General features: G+C 39.0%; 3 protein-coding genes across 11 annotated transcripts; 2 read left to right on the top strand and 1 right to left on the bottom strand.

The window, feature by feature from the left end:
- Positions 1-3,409: 3,409 nt before the first annotated feature.
- On the bottom strand, positions 3,410-4,265 carry LOC6561807 (ubiquitin-60S ribosomal protein L40). Its single transcript, XM_001989379.3, has 2 exons — positions 4,209-4,265; positions 3,410-3,970 (listed from the first exon to the last, which is right to left on the bottom strand). The coding sequence occupies exon 2, from the start codon at positions 3,955-3,957 to the stop codon at positions 3,571-3,573; it is 387 nt and encodes a 128-aa protein (XP_001989415.1). The 5' UTR covers positions 3,958-3,970; positions 4,209-4,265; the 3' UTR covers positions 3,410-3,570.
- Positions 4,266-5,376: 1,111 nt separating this feature from the next.
- On the top strand, positions 5,377-7,792 carry LOC6561808 (cleft lip and palate transmembrane protein 1 homolog). Its single transcript, XM_001989380.2, has 2 exons — positions 5,377-5,505; positions 5,577-7,792. Exons 1-2 carry the CDS (start codon positions 5,461-5,463, stop codon positions 7,485-7,487), a joined length of 1,956 nt encoding a protein of 651 aa, XP_001989416.1. The 5' UTR covers positions 5,377-5,460; the 3' UTR covers positions 7,488-7,792.
- Positions 7,793-8,398: 606 nt separating this feature from the next.
- On the top strand, positions 8,399-17,864 carry LOC6561809 (ral GTPase-activating protein subunit beta). 9 transcript variants are annotated; one of them, XM_032735763.2, is made up of 16 exons: positions 8,630-8,985; positions 9,291-9,510; positions 9,606-9,635; positions 9,715-10,113; positions 10,279-10,539; positions 10,663-11,235; positions 12,594-12,701; positions 12,791-12,934; positions 13,014-13,560; positions 13,636-13,859; positions 14,351-14,509; positions 14,780-14,920; positions 15,392-15,958; positions 16,047-16,630; positions 16,716-17,545; positions 17,630-17,864. In XM_032735763.2, the coding sequence occupies exons 1-16, from the start codon at positions 8,794-8,796 to the stop codon at positions 17,742-17,744; spliced, it is 5,094 nt and encodes a 1,697-aa protein (XP_032591654.1). In that variant the 5' UTR covers positions 8,630-8,793; the 3' UTR covers positions 17,745-17,864. The 9 variants fall into 9 exon arrangements, with proteins under 9 accessions (XP_032591653.1, XP_032591659.1, XP_032591654.1 ...); XM_032735761.2 differs by having other exon boundaries at positions 15,338-15,958; XM_032735762.2 differs by lacking the exon at positions 9,606-9,635 and having other exon boundaries at positions 8,399-8,985; positions 15,338-15,958.
- Positions 17,865-19,510: the final 1,646 nt, after the last annotated feature.

The following is a 19,510-nucleotide window of genomic DNA, read 5'->3' as shown; positions in this document are numbered from 1 at the left end:
TGTGTGTGTGCGTGTGTGTGTGTATACAATACTTATGTGGAGGATGATGTATAAAAACAAATAACAATTTTGCGCTCAAAATAGAATACAAACAGCACACAATAAGTCTGAAGCACGCCAATGCGTGGGGAAATGTAAAGGAAAAAGTAGAGTGAGAGAGAAAGAGAGAGAGAGAGAGAGAGAGAGAGAGAGAGAGAAAGAGAGAAAGAGGGAGTACGCAGCAAAAGTATCGATTTATGCATATTAAATTACACGCGCTGCCTTGCAACAATACACACGATTTGTATTTGTATCCAATCCAATCCATTGGAAAGTCAGCCCAGCAATTGCCTGCTGTGGCTGTGACTTTGGCTCCTTTGAAAATATTTCTACACATTTCTTATACGCCGCCTAAATTCCTGACATCTAAATTGGCGGCTACGCCGATTCCCACAATGCCTATGACTTCTCTTCGATCCCCGTCTCGCATTATTGGCCATGGATTCCTCCATACTAGCGACCAATTTATAAACGTTTCGCCTCTCTTCGTCTTATCTTATTTTATTTTTTGTGGGCAACTGAAGCAAACGCCCCATTTGCGTGTCCATTTTCTTTGCCATTTGTTCGCCGCACCCCCCTCCACATAACTCTACTTTTTCTAACTGACACACACTTAGAAAAAAGAGTTGGTATTTTTTTGCAAAGGTATAATTTTAAAATGAACTTTGAGCAAAAAAAGCTCACGTTTTTAAATTTCAAACTTGTATTTATCTACATTTAATTTATTTGTATGTTTAAAATGTATTTTACAAATAAATAAAAAAAATTAAGCAAAATATTTATGAAATGAACTTTCAGCAAAAACTAAAGTTTTTAAATATAAAAATAGTACTCTATTTATATTTATGTAAGCTTAAGAAATTATCTTAAAAATCTGTTCAGTTATATATCTATTTCTATAACAGTGTACCTATGCCTATTTTTTGAGTCAAAATCGACGTTGTGATTTGACAAAAATTATGGCATTGATAAATTTGGACTTATCCAGTTTGAAATATTATAATATATATATATCATAGTCATAACTAAAATTAAAAAGTGCAAGTGCATAAGTTGAAGATGCAGACAGACTGGAAAGACAGACTGGGCGGACAGGCTGGAAGGTTAGACTGGATACACAGATTTTTGGATACTCCAAAGGGGCACTTAATTATATATTTTATTTATTTTATTTTCAAAATGTATGTTCAATGTGAAACTCAGCAATTGCACAGTTACTTTTCTGTAATTTTAGCCAGTTTCAGTTTGTTGGTGCAAAAAGCGGCGAAAGATATCCCCTTATATCAGTAAATATTTATGTGTGTACACATTGGACAACAAGTGAGGGCAGCTGAATATGAGAGGTTCTGCAATATTAATACGCTCCTTCAGTCCATCCACAAAGTTAACGCCAAGAAAAGCGACTCAGTCCGAACGAAACTTTGTGGCACTCGCTCTCGTCATGTGTCCTTCGCTCTTTGTCCTGCTCTTGGGAGTCGTAATATTTGGGTCACTTGGCAGCAACACCATTGTTAATTATTCTGGTCACATCTGTTATGTAAACTACGTCCAGGGCATAAAAAACAACAAAAAACAAAAACAGGCACAAAGACAAACCCAAGAAGACAAAGTAAGTATTTGGAAAGCGGACAACGATTCGTGCGCTTCAAAAAAATTAAAAAGTTGTGCAAATCGCGTTAAAAAAAATGCTACACAAAAATTGTGGATGCTCGAATGTGCCTTTTGCAAGCAACTCCTCCAAACAACTCTTAAGAAGCAAAAAAAAAAAAAAAAAAGTGTAGCATATCCTCGAAAGAAACAAACGTACAAGCATTTTAATTTTTAAAGTATTTCACAATGCGCTATTTTTGTCGAGCAGGCGAGGAAAACATCTCGATTAATGCATATTATGTGAGACCAGAGCACGCCAACAATTTGTGCCCAGAGTGGCCCAAATGACAGAGGCTGTTGAATCACAACCAATTGGCTTTTTGACTGCTTTAATTTTGTTGAGAAACCATGAGCACTTATTAATACACAAGTTCAACATAAACCTAATTGAGACATTGTTAATAATACTACTAAACCAATTCCTTTATGAACAACAAAAGAATAAGCAATCAATGCCTTCAAAAATTATTTTTATTAAAATTTACTAAAGCTCGACCTACTACTCTAACACTAATTCAAAAAAATCCATATTTTAAATATATTAACCACAATAGAAAAATAACTTACAATATTCTACAAGCCCATAATTGTAACTAAAATTATTAAACCTCAAACAGGCAACATACGGTTTGTATTTTGTTTTTGTGCGTAAGAGCAGTTAAGAGCCCCACTGTGCGAAGTCTCTCTCTTTGTCTCTCTCTCTCACTCTCTCTCTCTCTCTCTCTCTCTCTCTCTCTCTCTCTCTCTCTCCTTCTCTTACTCATTTGCGTCGTGCAAATGGAAATAAACGCTGAGGGTCTTTCTTCCTTCCAACTCACCACTCCACCTGCTTTAGCGTTCTAGGAATATAATGAAATTCACCTTTCTGCCTTTACCTTACCTTATTTTACACCCCACAATCGGAATTCTAGACATGGTAGACAAGGCATAAAATATTCCTATATTATATATGCGCATACACTCATCAAAAACGACCTATACTTTTTGTAAATCGAATGGCTAATCTTCAGGTTTTTGTTTTCTATGTGTCTTCCATAATATAACTCTTATATTACCTTTCTAATATATTCATAAAATATATTATTAATAAAACTCTAAACAGTAAATTTCATTACTTTTTTGTTTGCATTTCTAATATTTAGAAATGGATTTCTAAAATAAGTGTATAAAGACAAAAACATTCCCACAGCGTCAAGTTATTAGAAAGTTACCTTACGCTTTAAATTATTCACCTTTTTTATATATCAAATTGGATTACTGAGTAATTTGGTAGTCGAGAAAACTTTTGCAAAATGTATTTTTTTAAATTAATACTTGGTTAATTAATTAATTAATTTTTTTAAACTTCTTCGCAATTCTAAATTCTAATTTAGTCAACACAGAAAATGAGTTTACTTTTTTACGGTTTTTATGCTTCCTTCCAGCATATTTAAATCATTTTAAAATATTTATCTCTGAATTTTATGGTGTTTACAATTATTATGTTTTCAAGGACATGCAACTACTTTTCTCTAACAAATTTAAATTCATCACCGCTTTAACTCACCTCACTTCGAAATCTGCATATATTAAACATGTATTTTGCTATGTATTTTGTTTTTGGAGAATCGCGGAAAAACACACACTAAAGACATGGAACTTTTTCACCACCCTATTAGGGGTATTCAAGAACCTAAATAAAGCTATTGGCAATTCATTGGAACAAAAGACACATTTGGAATTGGAATACGCCTTCCAGCAGCAAGTAGTAAATACATTTCGTTCTTTATCGCATTTTATCGATTCTAATTACAAATTAATATTTACTAAAAATATGTTTGTTTTTCTGTGAAAGGCGCAGCAACTCAATAGTATATAGACTGTAAAGCAGAGTGGACGCGTCTACTTCAACTTCTTCTTGGGGCGCAGATTGTTGGTGTGTCCACACTTCTTCTTGCGGCAGTTGGTAGCACGTGGATGGAGACGCGCATAGCACTTGCGGCATATCATCTTGTCGCAGTTGTATTTCTGGGCGAGAATGCGCAGCGAGGGCTCAATGATGCCACCGCGCAGACGGAGCACCAAGTGCAGCGTCGACTCCTTCTGGATGTTGTAGTCGGACAGGGTGCGTCCATCTTCCAGCTGCTTGCCGGCAAAGATCAAACGCTGCTGATCTGGGGGAATTCCCTCCTTGTCCTGAATCTTGGCCTTAACATTCTCGATGGTGTCCGAGGGCTCCACCTCCAAGGTGATGGTCTTCCCGGTGAGTGTCTTCACAAAGATTTGCATTGTCGTATCGTTGCTGCAAACATTTGAATATGATTTTCAATTAAAACTCATTAAAATAGCTCTTTATTTGCTCAGCTTTCAAATTTGCGACGTCATTTTAAGGTTAAGTCCGACAGAGTAACAAGTGGCAAACTTTTTATGCCCATCCATTGCAAATCGTTATTCTTCCTCTTTAATTGAACTCTGTTAAGGTAGCCAATGCATCGCTTTCACTTTTAATTATTTGTTTTTAGTTATTTTCGGCAACTTACCAGAAGAAACGTGCAACCAAATGCTAATTCACAAATGAAAAGAGTGTGTACACAACGTGTACAGATGGTGTTAAAATAAATAGGAAACTGAGGCAACACTGCTACGATTTTGCAGCAGCCAGCTTTAGAGTGGCAGCAGTTCAAAATAGCGAAAACAGACTTATTGAATACACATATTTGTAATTCTGATAAAAATGTCTGTTCTATAATATTCACACCCCGCAATACTAAAGCTACTTCTTAAATTAAGACAGTGTGTACTTAGCGACTGCAGCTAGTTTTGAAATAAATAGTAAATAGGGTAACACTGCAGCGGCTTTGCAGCAGCCAGCCTTAGAATGGCAGCCGTTCAATGCAGCGATAGTAGAATTGTTGACCAGAAATATGTATTATTTGTGATTTTAGACGCTAATCTTTATAACTTTGGTTAAGTTTCTAAGCTAAAATATGCCTTTTATGCTCGATGCCATTTTATGCTGTTTCAAACGAATTTACCTGGGGTCAGCTGAAAACTATCGATACAAAATCGGATTTTCTGAAAATATCAACTGAAATGATAGTTATGCTATTGTCAAAGTTATGTTAACTAACATTTTACTCCAGTATTTATTTATTTGCTGCCAATAGCAGATCGGCTAATAATGCTTATGACCACTGTTGTGTTAAATAACGTGTATTTTCTTTTTTTTAACCTGCCGAACCATGATATACAATTTATTATGCCGGCATAAATTTATCATGCTGTCAGCTGTCAACTATCGGTACAAAATCGGATTTCTGAATATGTCACCTGATTTATTAGTTATGGTATCATCGAAGTTATGTTAACTAACACTATTGCCGCTCTTATGTTAAATACCATTTTCAGTTCATCAAAATCGAGGCAACCCAATAAAAAGGAGTTGCGTAGAAAAGAACGTGTATAAATTTTAGTTAAGTATACGAAAACAACATGTCAAATTTAATTTACAAATTTGATTTAAGTTAATATATTCCGGTATAATTTTAAAATCTGAACAGTTGACACATATCGATAGATTCTGGAAATATGAACATTTCAGAAGCCAGTTATGTTAGCTAACATATATTCCAGGATTTATTGTCCAACTGTTAATAGCAGGTCAGGTAATAATCAGCTTATTGCCGCTGTTATGTTAAATAACATTTTCAGTTTAACAAAATCTAGGCAACCCAAAAAAAGAGTTGTGTGAAAAAAACGTGTATAAATTTTAGTCAAGTACACGTACACAACATGTCGAACAATAATGGCGTTGTGCCGGCAGCCGAAGCAGCGCCCGTATGTATTTAATTGAATGTTGAGTATATTATTCTCATCTCACACGAAATTAACATTTGCACAAAATGCAGCTGGTTGCAGGCGAGGGTCAACAGCAGCAACAACAACAGCAGCCAACGCGCATGGAATCGTTTTTTGCGATGACAAAATCGCTGATTTTGCGTGCGCTGATCATTTACTTTGTCAGCTCATTCTTCCGCAAGCCGCAACCCAACACTGGACAGGAGAAATCCGTTGCCAATGCAGGCCCGAAAATTACAGCCTGGAATTATTTTGAAAATGGTACCGATTTCGATTTACATGTTTGGCTTTCGGATCAGCCCGACTTGGTCAACTTCCAGCAGAAGGCGAATCTGCTCTGGCTGCAGGAGGATCTCACTTACGGGGATTGGAGTGGAGGACCCACTGGCGATGGCATTTACACACACAATTTAAAGATCAAAGCTACTCCTCATTTGATGAGCAATGGCAGCGTTTATCTCCATGCATTTGTGACGCGGGCTGGCGAGAGTCCCGATCCTCGTTCCCCGAAATACTCTAAAAATGGCCATATGGGTCATCAGCAGCATCAGCTCAATAAGTATAAAAAGCTGCGTGTAAATCGCAATTATAATTTATTATCCAGCGAGCGGGAGAAACTGGAGCACGAGTTGAAACATGCCAATCTCAAGGATCAAATCGTTTCTCATTGGCATCCGAATCTAACGGTTAATCTCGTCGTGGACCAGACGAATTGGGCCCAGGGCAGCGTTCCGGCTCCCCTCGATGAGTATGTGAAATTTGTAGATAACGGTAAAACCTATTTACCCATAGTGTTCGTCAACGACTATTGGAATTTACAGCGCGAATATTTCCCGATAAATGAATCGACACCCGAGCTGGAACTGCACTTGACTTTCCAGCCGCTGGGCATGTTCAAGTGGCAGTTGTACGCCGCCAAGCAGATGAAGAGCAAATGGGCCGGAAATATGCTGGGCGAGATTATGGCAGCGGGTGCCGCCGAAGAAACCGATGAGGATCAGGATTCCTTAAAGGAAACATTGTTGGACACGAATATCTATTTATTGGGTGTTACAGTCGCCGTTTCCATTCTCCATTCAGTGTTTGAGTTGCTCGCTTTTAAGAATGACATCCAGTTCTGGAATAATCGTCAGTCGCTGGAAGGTCTCTCCGTGCGCTCGGTATTCTTTGCCGTTTTCCAGTCACTCATCATACTGCTTTATGTGTTGGACAACGAAACGAATTTCATGATACGAATTTCCTGCTTTGTTGGCCTGGGCATTGAGGTGTGGAAAATCCACAAAGTTGTGGATGTGAATTATAATAATCAGCGCAAATTGTTGGGCGTTTTTCCACGCATCACTTTTAAGGATAAGGGTTCGTATTCGGAGAGTTCGACGAAGGAATACGATCGATTGGCCTTTAAATATCTTGGCTGGGCATGCTTTCCCCTCTTGATTGGTTATTTTGTCTACTCGCTGATCTACAATGAGCACAAAGGCTGGTATTCCTTTGTTCTGAATATGTTGTACAGTTATTTGCTCACTTTCGGGTTTATACTGATGACTCCCCAATTGTTTATCAATTATAAACTGAAGTCTGTGGCCCATTTGCCTTGGCGCATGATGACCTATAAATTCCTAAACACCTTCATCGATGACATCTTTGCGTTTGTCATCAAAATGCCGACAATGTATCGGATTGGCTGCTTCCGGGATGATATAATATTCTTTGTGTTCCTCTATCAGCGCTGGCAATATCGTGTCGATCTCAAGCGTGTCAACGAGTTTGGTTTCTCCGGCGAAATGGAAGTGCAGGCAGCAGCCAGTAAAGTGAGACTCGAGGGGGATTTGGATGCTGCACTGCATCCAACTGGCGCCATCCAAGCAGCGCCAAGTGCTGAAGCTTCTCCCACACTGAGCAAATCCAAATCACCTTCGACTCCCTCGAAAAAGACAGCCGCACAAAAGAAACAGGATTAGTTAAAACACAAAACAGAAAAGGAAAATACATAAAATATACATAATGCATTAGAACAAATTAAATTCGACATTGTTAAGTAAAAAATAATAATTATTTCTGTGTGTATGTAATATTAATGTATGTATTTTTTAGTAACATATGCATAAAAACTAATTCAGTATATATACATATATATATAGTCAAGAGCAACTCGATATTGAAACATATTCTAGCTGTAAATTTTGTTTGTTTCTTATCTTTTTTTGTTGGTCCAAATGGCGGTCAATTTGCTTTGACTGCTCAAATAAATTCACTGCGAGAATCACCCTTTTTTTTATCTAATCTCGGGGGATGCTAATCTTGAAGCTTTGGACTCAAAAATGTGACAATAATAGTTAATTAGGTTTTGAAGGTTTTTTGGGCGCTTTTACTTAAATTTTTGTAAACAAATATTCAGAAATTGTACATTATAAATAGAGATGATCGTATAATATTATAAAAATTATTTAGTAATGTATTATTAATTATCTTATGAATTATTTCACAACAAGAAATACTCTTTTTTCGTATACAAAGAGCATTAAAAATGCTCGCTAACGTTTAAAAAAATATCCCTTATGCGGTACTCGCTTTACAGCACTGTCAACTTGTTGCTGCTGAACATTGTTTTGTGTGAGTCAAAGAATATTGAAATTGTACAATTTAAATTTCAATATTTAAATCGTCTACAGACCAGTAATTATATCAAATAAATAATTATTTTACAGTAAGAAATTCTCTTTTTATACTTTCACATACAAATAACATTTAAAAATGCCCGCAATTGTTTTAATATATGCTATCCCACTTTGTCGTTTCTGAGCACTGTTTTGTGTACAATTAAATACAACAAAAATACCAAGGGCATATTATGCATTACATTTTTATATTTGTTTATCAAAGAGTGTGGACAAGGAATTAGATAAAATAAAAACAAATAAATAAGACATTTATTTTTATATTTTCGTACACGAATAGCACCGCTAATATTAAAATTACTCGTTTTACAACAGTGTCTCCTTTGTCGCTGCTGAACACTGTACTGTGATTGTTAAAGAAAATAAACCAATTACCAGAGGAGTGGTGCCTTAAATTTATACAATTGTTGCCAATCGCTGACAGACAAAGAATTGCAACAAATAAATATTTATTTAACAACAAGGTATTCCCTTGGAACTTAAATATTCCATTCTATGGCGCATCCTTGTATTCCAGTAGCTTAAAAGCAGCACAGTCAGCAAAAGTGAAAATTCAGCGCACCAAATACAAACAGAAAGACAGATACAAATGTACTCTGAGTGGGCATCGCTGTCGGCAGAGATAAATGCCAACAGTTGTGGAGCGCAATGTTTCAGTGTGTTAAACAAGTTTCCAGCGTCCGCTGGTAGGGAAGTAGTCATCTCTGTTGTCAAACAGCTGGGCACCAATTTGGGCATCACACAGAATGCAGAGCCTAGCCATTTGGTTAAGGATGACGAGGTATGAATGAATGCGATAACACGTTTAACACCACTCTAACATTTTTATTATATATTTAAAACACTTAATATATGGTTCAGTATTCCGCACCCTAAAAATTAAAGTTTGTACTGCTCTTGGAGTTTTTTAAATATTTATATACATATATATTTTTATTTTTTTTTCATTTGAAGGGAAAAGTGCTAAAAAGTATACATAACCATCTTAAACTAACAAATTCAAAAAAGAAAACATTTGAAAATATTTCTTGTGAGAGTGGTGCTATTGTTTTTTAAGCAACTATATTTATATGGTACTCTCCATAGGTCAAATGGTGCATGGATGTCATCTGCTTTGGATTGTCGTTGCCGTTGCAAGAGCATGAGACGATCAAAGATTGTGTTAACGTTTATTGTGAATGGCTAACGGCTCTGCATCCGCAGCCACGTATCAGTGTGCCCAAGCCCATCTGTGAGGATGCCAATCTCTATGCCCGGCAGATAATCAATCATTTTCATAATCTCTTCGTCCCGCGACAGGGTGAAAGTAAGTTAATTATTAAATAATTATTAGTTTAAGACTTACAAAACTCTTTATCCAAAATGCCATTTTGTAATTTTTGCCCATTTTTGAATTTCAAGTCTTACCATTTTTATACCAAACGAAGCTTGGTAGGTGCTCCATGAAAGAAATGTGATTGATTGATTGATCTAATTACTGTTAATTCCTTTTATATGTATATATATATAGGCACCGATACCATTAAGCGCCAGGCGGTGCTCTGTCATCGCGTCCTGCGCACTCTCCAACAAACCGCTCAAATTTCACAACAGATGGATCGACAGACTTGGGATACTTTACTGCTCTTCCTGCTGGCCATCAATGAGATTCTGCTAGCGCCGCCCACCGTCAAGGATGACGTGGGTGATCAGTTGTGTGAGCGTGTGCTCTCCGTGCTCTTCGAGGTTTGGCTGCTGGCCTGCGTACGCTGTTTCCCATCGCCTTCGCTGTGGAAAACGCTGCAAGAATCGTGTGCCATGTGGCGACATCGTGTTGCCCTTGTGGATCAATGGAATCGCGTGAATTTGGCCATGACGGCGAAATTGCTGGAGTTTAGCTATGGTCCAGATTTTACACAGCTTAAAAATGGTAGGCCTATGTTTCTTGAGATGAAAATTCAACACAATTATATATAATAAAATAATATATAATGTGAAAATAAAGAATAGGGTGCAAAGCTCAGGTTTAGTGTAAAAAAAATACAATAAAATGTAATTTTTAATATAATAATATAATATCACTTACTTCTTGCAGTTGAGGATGAAAGTCAGCTGATACCTACTGGCATGTCCAACGATTGTGTGGCTCAGACTTGGTATCGATTCCTGCGTATGATTGGCAACCCCACAGCTCTGTGCTCGCCTCATCTCATCAGCAAATCGCCGCACTTTGTCCAATGGGCTTTGACACATGAGAAGGGCGCTGAGACGCATCAGCATCCGTGCCTCCAAATGCTTCCCCAAATCTTTCTAAATGCCATGCGAGGGATTTCCAGTCAGGTGGATGCTTTCTTGGGTATTTATGTTTAGCTTTAAAATAGAGATACATGTAGCTTTTATATATTAGCTAGTTTAGTTTTCTACCTTTGTCATCTATCTCTTTCGCTTCTAAACCTTTTCAAAATTGTTGTGCGCTCAGGCATTTATCGGGCATCGGGCAATCCGCAGGACCAATCTGTTGTTACCAATTTGCTTGAGATACGACACTCTTTGAACGAGGCAACCTCATCCACACTGCAGCAGTTCATCCACTCGAACAGCGTCTCAAACATTAGCATGCAGCAAACGGGGGCATCTTCTCAGACTCAACATCATCATCACCATCACCACTATCCGCATTTGCATTTACATGGCGCTGGCCATTTTCTGCGCGATAACTTTGTCAGCAGTTCGGCGAGCTCTGCTCTAAATGCAATCATGGGGCATCATCATCAGCAACACCATCAACAGCAGCATCCACAGCAGGCACAGCTCGCAGGATACAGCAGCATTTGTGGCGCTTCTCCAACGAATCTTTGCCCTGTCGGTGGTAGCATAAGTGCTGGCGGCAGTCACTCTGCGGGCGTTGTTGGCTGCATCTCGTTTAGCACGGCAGAGGCAGTGCCTCTCTCGAGTGGCAGTGGCAACAACAGTGTGACACCAACGCCACCGTTGCAACGTCGCCTGGCAAAAAGTTTCAGTGTGGCACCATCGGTTACCACGCAGCAGAAGGGTGCGATTTTCTTTGATTCGACCTACGTTGATTTCGCTTTTGTTATTGTTATTGTCACTGTCTTTTTTTTACCGTGTACTCGTGTTTAGCATGTTTGACCTTTTGTCTCTGTTTTCTGCAAAACGATTTATTTATATATTGCATAAATTTTACACTTTATTTAAAGTTGTTTCCCTGGCATGTTGATTTCTCACGCTCTGCTGATTTCGTTTGATTAATTCTTTAATTTGCCCATACGCCCCCATATCAATGCTTGCTCTAATATATATATATATTTTTTTTACACTCGTAAAAAATTGTTCTGAAATTTAGAAATTCACCAGAAATTCTTAACCCTAAGTCCAATATTGGGAAAAATTTGTCTAGATTAGAGGGTGTTTTTTTAGAACTGTAAAGTTAGTTTTTTATATTGATTTTATTATCAATAAACATTAGTATTTTTAGATTTTACATATATTAACATTTTACATGGTTTATAAATACATATAATTTAATTTGGGCTACCCGGCATCTCGGGTGGACAACAGCTAATCTCTAATATAAGAGCTAAGCCTGTAAATTACATTACTTATTTCTGAATTATAGAATGTATATTTTTTTTATTCGATAGCTTATGAAGGATTTTATGAATTTAAAATTTGATTCGAGAAAACTTTAGATTTTAATGCGATTCGCCTTCTAAGGTAGATGACAACTAAGCTCGATTATACAAGCTAAGCCAGTCAATTTTATTACATGTTTCTGAATTTCATGAACGATTCTTCAAAAAAAAAAAATCTTTTAGCAATGTATTTCATAATAATTGAAAATATTTCTAGAAAAGAAAAAAATAGAAAAATACCATAGTTTTGCGATTATCGATTTAGGTCAAGCATTTCAAATTATTAGAATATTGTTTTTCTTATATGTATTGATTATTTATAAAAAAATAACCTAAAACAGAGGATTTCTGCATTTCTGCTTTTTAGAAATTAATTTCTTAATACAAATTCCATATTTTTGGGATTGTCGATTTAGACAAAACCTTTGTAATTCGTAGAATATTTTTTTTACTATTTAGAAATTATTTCTACAACCAAGAAAGGGCGATTATTTTGCTGAGTGTACTCGTGCACATTAATACACAAGTATTTAAACCTTTCTTCACGCTCTCATATTGTTTGATGTTAATTACGCCCACAATTAAAAAAAATGCCAAACACATCGCTGCATGTGCACACATGCATTCACACATACACACACACATATGCATATATGTGAATGCTTGTGTGTGCGCTGAACACTTACCGACAAGTGTTTGTTAACAAATTTTCACACGCTTTCCCTTCCCACACACACACACACACGCTGCTTTGCAGGCCTGAGCAGAACCGCGCTTATCAGCCTAACACGCAGTTCGGCGAATGCTGCCGCCGCCGCCCCAACGACGCCGACCTCGGGTCCGCCCTCATCAAGCAGCATCAACTGTGAGTGTTGTATACTCCCCCACACCGAACAGCTGTTGTTGTTTTTGTTTACCCACGCTCTCTCACACTCTCTTAACTCCCATTCACAGCACTGCCGTCGATCGGCAACGAAATACGCCCCCCTCCGCTTTCGATGGCTCGTCCCAAGTGCAATAGCATTCTGCATTTATTCGGCGAATGGTTGTTCGAGGCAGCGCACATAGGTGGCGACACTTGGCTGCAGAACCGCAAAAGTAAGTAATGTTTTTTATCTATTACTAAATGAGTGTTGTGAAATGCGTATCAATGTTATTATTGGATCTTTCCACACAGAACAAGCATGCGAGGCTAGCAAGCGACCATCATCGATGATAATGGAAAATCGCAAGGGTTCCATTTCGCTTTCGCAGCCGAATTCCCTGAATGATCCCTCATCGCTGCCGCCCACGCTAACCATTGATAAATACGAATCGGGACGTGCCGAGGCCATTGGTACACTGTGCAAAATATTTTGTGCCAAGAAGACGGGCGAGGAAATTCTGCCCGTTTATTTGGCTCGTTTCTATATGGCGCTGCAGCAGTGCCTCAAGATCACCGAGTCTAAGGAGTGCGATGAAACACTGGCCAGCATTTTGCTCCATTCGGCGGATCTGTTTCGCTTGGATCTGGATGGCATTAATGTGCTGCTGCCCGGCTTTATAGCCGCATTGGAAATTGTGCTGCCCGACAAAGATTTGAAGCTGAAGACCCAGGCATTGACATTCAATCGCACCGATCTGCGCCGCTCGGCAATAAATATTTTGCTATCGATCATGGTGCTTCCGCTGCACTATCAGGCACTGCCTATACGTAACTTGGCTTCCGGAGACACGGGCGAGAAGTGAGCCCCACAAAATTATAATAGATTTTGTTATTTTAAATATTTCTTATTATTATTAATAATCTTTTTATTTAGGGTGTTGACCTTCATGCAACTCAAAGCACGGCTAATGAATATTCTGATGAATGCGCTACAGGTGGAACTCGATGCTCAGAACACGCATATGCTTTTGGGCGGACTGTTGCTCTGTGTGCAGGATGCAGTCACCTTCGAGGAGACCTTCGATCTTGGTAGTGGCTCAGAGCATTTAAGTGGCGCCGCTGGTGCTCAGCATCATGAAGAGAATCTCCTCAGTTCTGGTAAGCCGCTTTAGAGGCGAATTGTCTTTCACCACACTCAGAAAAAAAGTTGACCTAAATCTTAGAAAATCGCCCTGAAAACTAGAAAATTGTTCTTGGTTTTAGAAATAATTTCTAAATATAAGAAACAAAATTTAAACAGGCTTGCATAAATCAACCCACCAAAAATGTATTTTATTTTTATTTCATAGAAATATTTTACAAATTTTTTTTAACAAATAATCTAATTTTAGAGTTCTAAATTTTTTAAAAATTTACCTTACAATTGAGAAAATAAAAACTGGTTTCTTGAAATTTACTTTCTGTATATTAATGCGAACTATACTTGACGCCAATAGAACTGTAAATTTATCAAATTCGGAAAGATTTTTTTTCTGAGTGCAAAGTTGATTGATTATTAATTTTTTATTTGTTGTAATTTGAATTTATTTTTTATTTTGGTTTTTTTTTTTTAATATTTTTAATGTTTTGTTGGTTGGTGCTGTTGTCAGCATGCTCGGAGCGTTCCGCTTCGTTGACCAGCGGCACGGCCAGCTTTGGGGCACAAACACACACAGCTACGGCTTCGGCTCACGATTTTCCCAGTCTGACCATATCAGATGATATATCTGTGGAATTTGCGCACGATTTTGAGGCCGTTGCATCATATGGTAAATCTTTATTTTATTATTTATGTTGTTGCATGCAAATTTGTAATTTTAATTTCTAATGGTTATATTTTAACATAGCTAATAGTTCAGGCTTCGACGTAATTATTAATATAGGTGGCTGTTGTTATAAATGTTATGTATGCGATTTTAGTGGTGTGCGAGAAATCGTTAAATTTATTTCTTTCGTTTTTTCTCTATTTGTTTATTATTTAATTTCAAAACACATTTTTATTAATTTAGTAATATTATTTATTGATTTCTTTTTTACAGACAACGCACATGCCTTATTCGTGCGTGCCACATATTTGGTGTGCCACCGTTTGATCTCCTCATGGAAGACGGACCTTAACGTTTCACTAGCTGCTCTGGAATTACTATCTGGTTTGGCGCGGCTTCACATACGCGACACAGGTATCGTATTATGATCACCCCTTGCATGTCTCATTATTTTTATATTTTCCCACGTTGCGTTTCTCATGTACAAAAAATTCCACACACAAATCACTTTGAATTATTGATTTTAAAAACCACTGAAAATTGCAGCCAGGAAATTAACAAATGGTAATTGACTTAAATGCTACGTACTAACCACATGCACAATTTTCTTTTTCTTTTCTTTTTTATACGTTTCTTCTCCGCCCAACTTCCCCCCACATCTTAACGCTTCTCCACACCCATTTTAACACTAATTAACAATTGTTTTATAATTGCAAAAACCCAACATACACATATTCAACTTTTGATTTGTATGTGTTTATTTTTGTATGATATTCACCAATGTAAATAACCCAAAATAACCAATTAACCACTGTAAATAACCCACCTAAGATTCCTTAGTAAGAATAGTAGAACCAAGTCAAAATCTAACGATAATCTCCACAGACGCCCTAGAGTGCAAGCGTGCCGTCAAATGGATATGTGACTACATATGCTATCAGTGCTCGCGTCCACCACCGGCGCACAGCAAGGATCTCCATAGCACCATTGTGGCTGCATTCCAATGCACCGCCGCCTGGCTGATGCAGCATCCGTATCTGCTGCAGGAGAAGGACTGCCTGCAGACGGTGCTCGAGGTTGTCGAACTGGGCATTTCGGGCACCAAAAGTCAGAGTAAAAATGGCGATCTACCGAAATTCAAAGATGAAAAGGAACTAAAACCGGCCTCGATGCGTGTACGGGATGCAGCGGAAAATCTGCTTACCATCGTCCTTGAGCAGGTCGGATATTTTCCCAGCGAGTGCGGACCCGAATCCATATCATCACTGCTGGATGAGATGGCTCTGATGAAGCACTGCAATTCCTTGCCCACAGGAGATGGTTCAGCTGGCGTTTGCAATGCGGAACAGGCTATCTCAAAGTTTAAGTATTTTGTGACGGAAAACTCAACGATTTTGGCACTGCTCGAAGAACCTTTAGGCAATGACCAGGATCCGCAACCAACGGTTACGCGTAAGTGAAATCCTATTCCTAATAATCCTCCTCCTTCTCCTTGCCCTCTCCAATTTGCCTGTTTATTCTACCAACCTTCATATTTCAGTGCTCATACGTGGTCCTTTTGGTCGTCATGCCTGGACGATGCAGTTGCGCCATTTGCCACGCAGCAAGTCGGGCATCAAGTATCATGCTGCTAATCCCGGCCGGCCCATACCCATGAATGACATCACACAACGTCCCGAATGCGAGCAAAAGAATTTTCCCGAGGGAGTGGACAAAGTACAGCCTTGCGTTGCCGATTACTCAATTCCTACGCTGGATCTGATCCGTGAACAGTATGGCGCTGGCATCATCAGTGAGCTGGAGGCGATGCTTGAGAATCAGAACATCCACGAGAAACTGGCCTGGGCGGAGTCGGACAATAGTGTGGACAGTCTGTCGCATTCCCACGAATGTGTTCCGCCCACGGTCTGCCATGAGTTTCATGCAGCTCGACTCTTTCTCTCCCATTTCGGTTTCCTGAGCTTTGAGATACGCAAACCAAATGATCCGGTAGAATCACTAGCACCTCCACAAAGACCACTCATTGTGCTGGACACAAAATCAGCGGCTTTCGCTACGGATTTGGATAAACTGGATAAGCTGAGCGCAAGGACGCATGATACGGTGTATTGTTTTTATGTGAAGGTGGGATTGCGTTAAACTTCCGCAACAATTATAATATTTTTATATATTTTAAATTTTGAATATTTTAATACTCTTTTCTTTGCAGGCTGGACAATCGAGCGCGCAGCAGATAATTGGTAACATGGCTGAGGATCAATCCTACGATGCACACTTCGCCAATATGCTACAGACGCTGGGATGGCCAGTACAGGTCGCTGAACACTCCGGTTGGACCGGATTCGCACACAATTCGTGGTCTCTAAAAGGCGCTGACCGCCAGCATCAAGCGAACAATAATGTGACCAGCGAATCGAATTACAATGGCGCCCAACGTGTGCTTTACTGGGCAGATGTCTCATCGGAGATTGCGTTTGTGGTGCCCAATGCCTGGAATCTGCGCTATAATAACGACATGGACGCCTGTAGTCTCTCCAGCAATTGTAGTGAGCAAAACACGGCAAGCAATGTTTGGATTCGTAGCGATGAGACTGGCTCTATGAAATCATCCAAGCCACGGAATCTCAGCTTGGAGCTGGATACAGGTAATAGAGGCAAAGAACCCGTGCCGCCAACGCGACGCAAGGGCACGGTGTCGAAGCCAACGTTACTTGTCCAAGCGCCAGCAAAGGTCTTCCTCGTGTGGCTCGAGAGCTTTGAGGATTATTTGAATTTTCCGGTGGAAGATCTTCTGGTCTATGCACGCACCGGCGAAGAAGTACAACCCATGCAGTTGCCCCGCGCAGCCGATTGTCACGTGATATTCGTGCATTCGCTGCAGTCCGGTTTGCTGAGAGTGAAACTACTCGGACCACCTGGTCGGATGAGCTTTGCCACACCCCTTGTCGATGGCATGGTACTGAGTCGACGCGTTGTAGGTAATTTGGTGCGTCAAACGGCGCTAAATATATCGCGTCGCAGACGTTTAGATAATGATAAGTAAGTATTTTCTGTGGACTTATATTAAAGTGATTTTTCTTATATACATATATATATAAATATATTTGTTTTTACTTTTTGCAGCTACCAACCACCTCATGTACGGCGCCGCCTTAAGGTCCAGGACATAGTCCAAAAGTATAAAATGGATCTGAGCGAAGCAGAGCTGCTGGCGCACTTGTTCCAACGTTCGGTTTAACTTGTGGGTATTTAAATCAATCACAACTAAATATTTTCAATCGTTTTTATTAATTTTAGTATAAATTATATACAACATTCTTATAAATAAACTAACATAGTTAGATCCTTAAATACAACAACAAATTGTAAAATCATAACTGACTAAGTTAAGGCACTGCATCCACTATGCCCTTGAAGCTAGTCTAGGAGCTAAGGTACTTCCCTGGTCTCCGTTCCATCAAATATTTGCACTTTAATTTATATTTATATAGACACTCAAAAACAAACAAAAAAAAAAACATTGCAAGTTGAGGCACTGCATTCACTGCGCCCACATACTTAGCCGTTGCGATTAAAGCGCGAATTCCACTAATCCAACAAAAACAAAGAACACCAACTACCACTCGTACTGGCTGCTAGCCACAACTGCTGGGCTGAAGCTATTTTTATTCGTTTTGTTACTGGGTCTTTTTTATTCTGGGCACGCTTTTTGGGCAGCAATCGCAGCAGCAGCAGCAACTGCAACAAACAGCATCGCATTACTATGCTGGCTGGCTGGCTAGCTGGATGACTGGCCTGGACTTTGCGTGTTATTGTAATATTCCTCAAAGATAAGAATGCGACCAGACCGGACTGCATGCTGACCGCCTGACTGCTGCTGCTTCATTAGACTCGCAGCACAACACAGTTCATAACAACAAAAAATAAAAATCGAAAATCGAGCAAATCTCTTGTTCTGCACTCTTTACTAAGTTAAGTGACAGTTTTGCGAGTCAGTCATAGTTAGCTGCTGCTGCCAGCTAGGCTCGTTAATTGTCACACGTGAGAAACAAAAGACTTAGGTAACAGACTTTAAAAGACTTAGGCAACAAACTTGAACGATTTTATTAGAAGTTTAGTTTTTAAGCGACACCAGCCCCTAAATATATTCTGATTATGTGTTTATAGTCTAAAGGGTGTATCAGACGAACTTGAACGCTTGTCAAAAAACATATTAATTTTTAAGCAACAGCATTCGTTAATATACTTTTTATGTGTATCATAAAATTGAGCGAGATTTTCATATGTATATCTGCAGCATGAATGCTTGGAATTAAGTTGATGATTGCTCAAGGCAAACGAACTCTATAGTCTCTATAACCTCACACTCTCATGCCAGAGTCCAGTGTACACCATACGTATGCAGGCATACGCATACATTTGTTCACGCCAATACAAAAGGGAAGTAAACGCAGGTCGAAACACTACAAAAAAAATGAAAAGAACAAAAAAAGAAAAAAAGGCATCTACTACAACAGCGGTAAAGTAAACGACAACTAACCATAAGAAAAATGACCAGCGATAATTTTAATTTGAAACCAGTTTCTATGCCAAGCGAAAATTCTGTGGCGCTGCCGAACACCAAAGACTGCACAGATCCAAACAACCAGAAGAAGTGGTAAGCTAAACAAAATTACAAATAAGAGACACAAACACACTGTCAGAGAGAGAGAGAGAGAGTCACAATTGGAGAGAGAGAGAGGGCGTGGGAGAGAGAGAGAAATAGAGAGAGAGAGAGAGAGAGTACCCACAGAACTAGAGCTTCTTCGAGGCAAAACACAATTTCTGGTTTCCAAAGGCAACGAGAGCCCGAGAGGAGACACTGAGTCACGAATGAAACCGAGCAACAATTCAGCGGCAAGTGGAGTGAGCAGCAAAGTAATTTTTAATCTTATTGTGTATGGAGTTGCCGGTGGCTAATGAATCTTGTTGGGTTGGCTTGCACACAACAAATGCGGGCTTCAT

This window comes from Drosophila grimshawi, unplaced genomic scaffold, assembly GCF_018153295.1.
Source record: "Drosophila grimshawi isolate 15287-2541.00 unplaced genomic scaffold, ASM1815329v1 contig_1377, whole genome shotgun sequence".
NCBI classification, from domain to species: domain Eukaryota; kingdom Metazoa; phylum Arthropoda; class Insecta; order Diptera; family Drosophilidae; genus Drosophila; species Drosophila grimshawi.
Note: the sequence above shows the minus strand (reverse complement) of the source record. Positions and strands in the feature narration are given on the sequence as shown.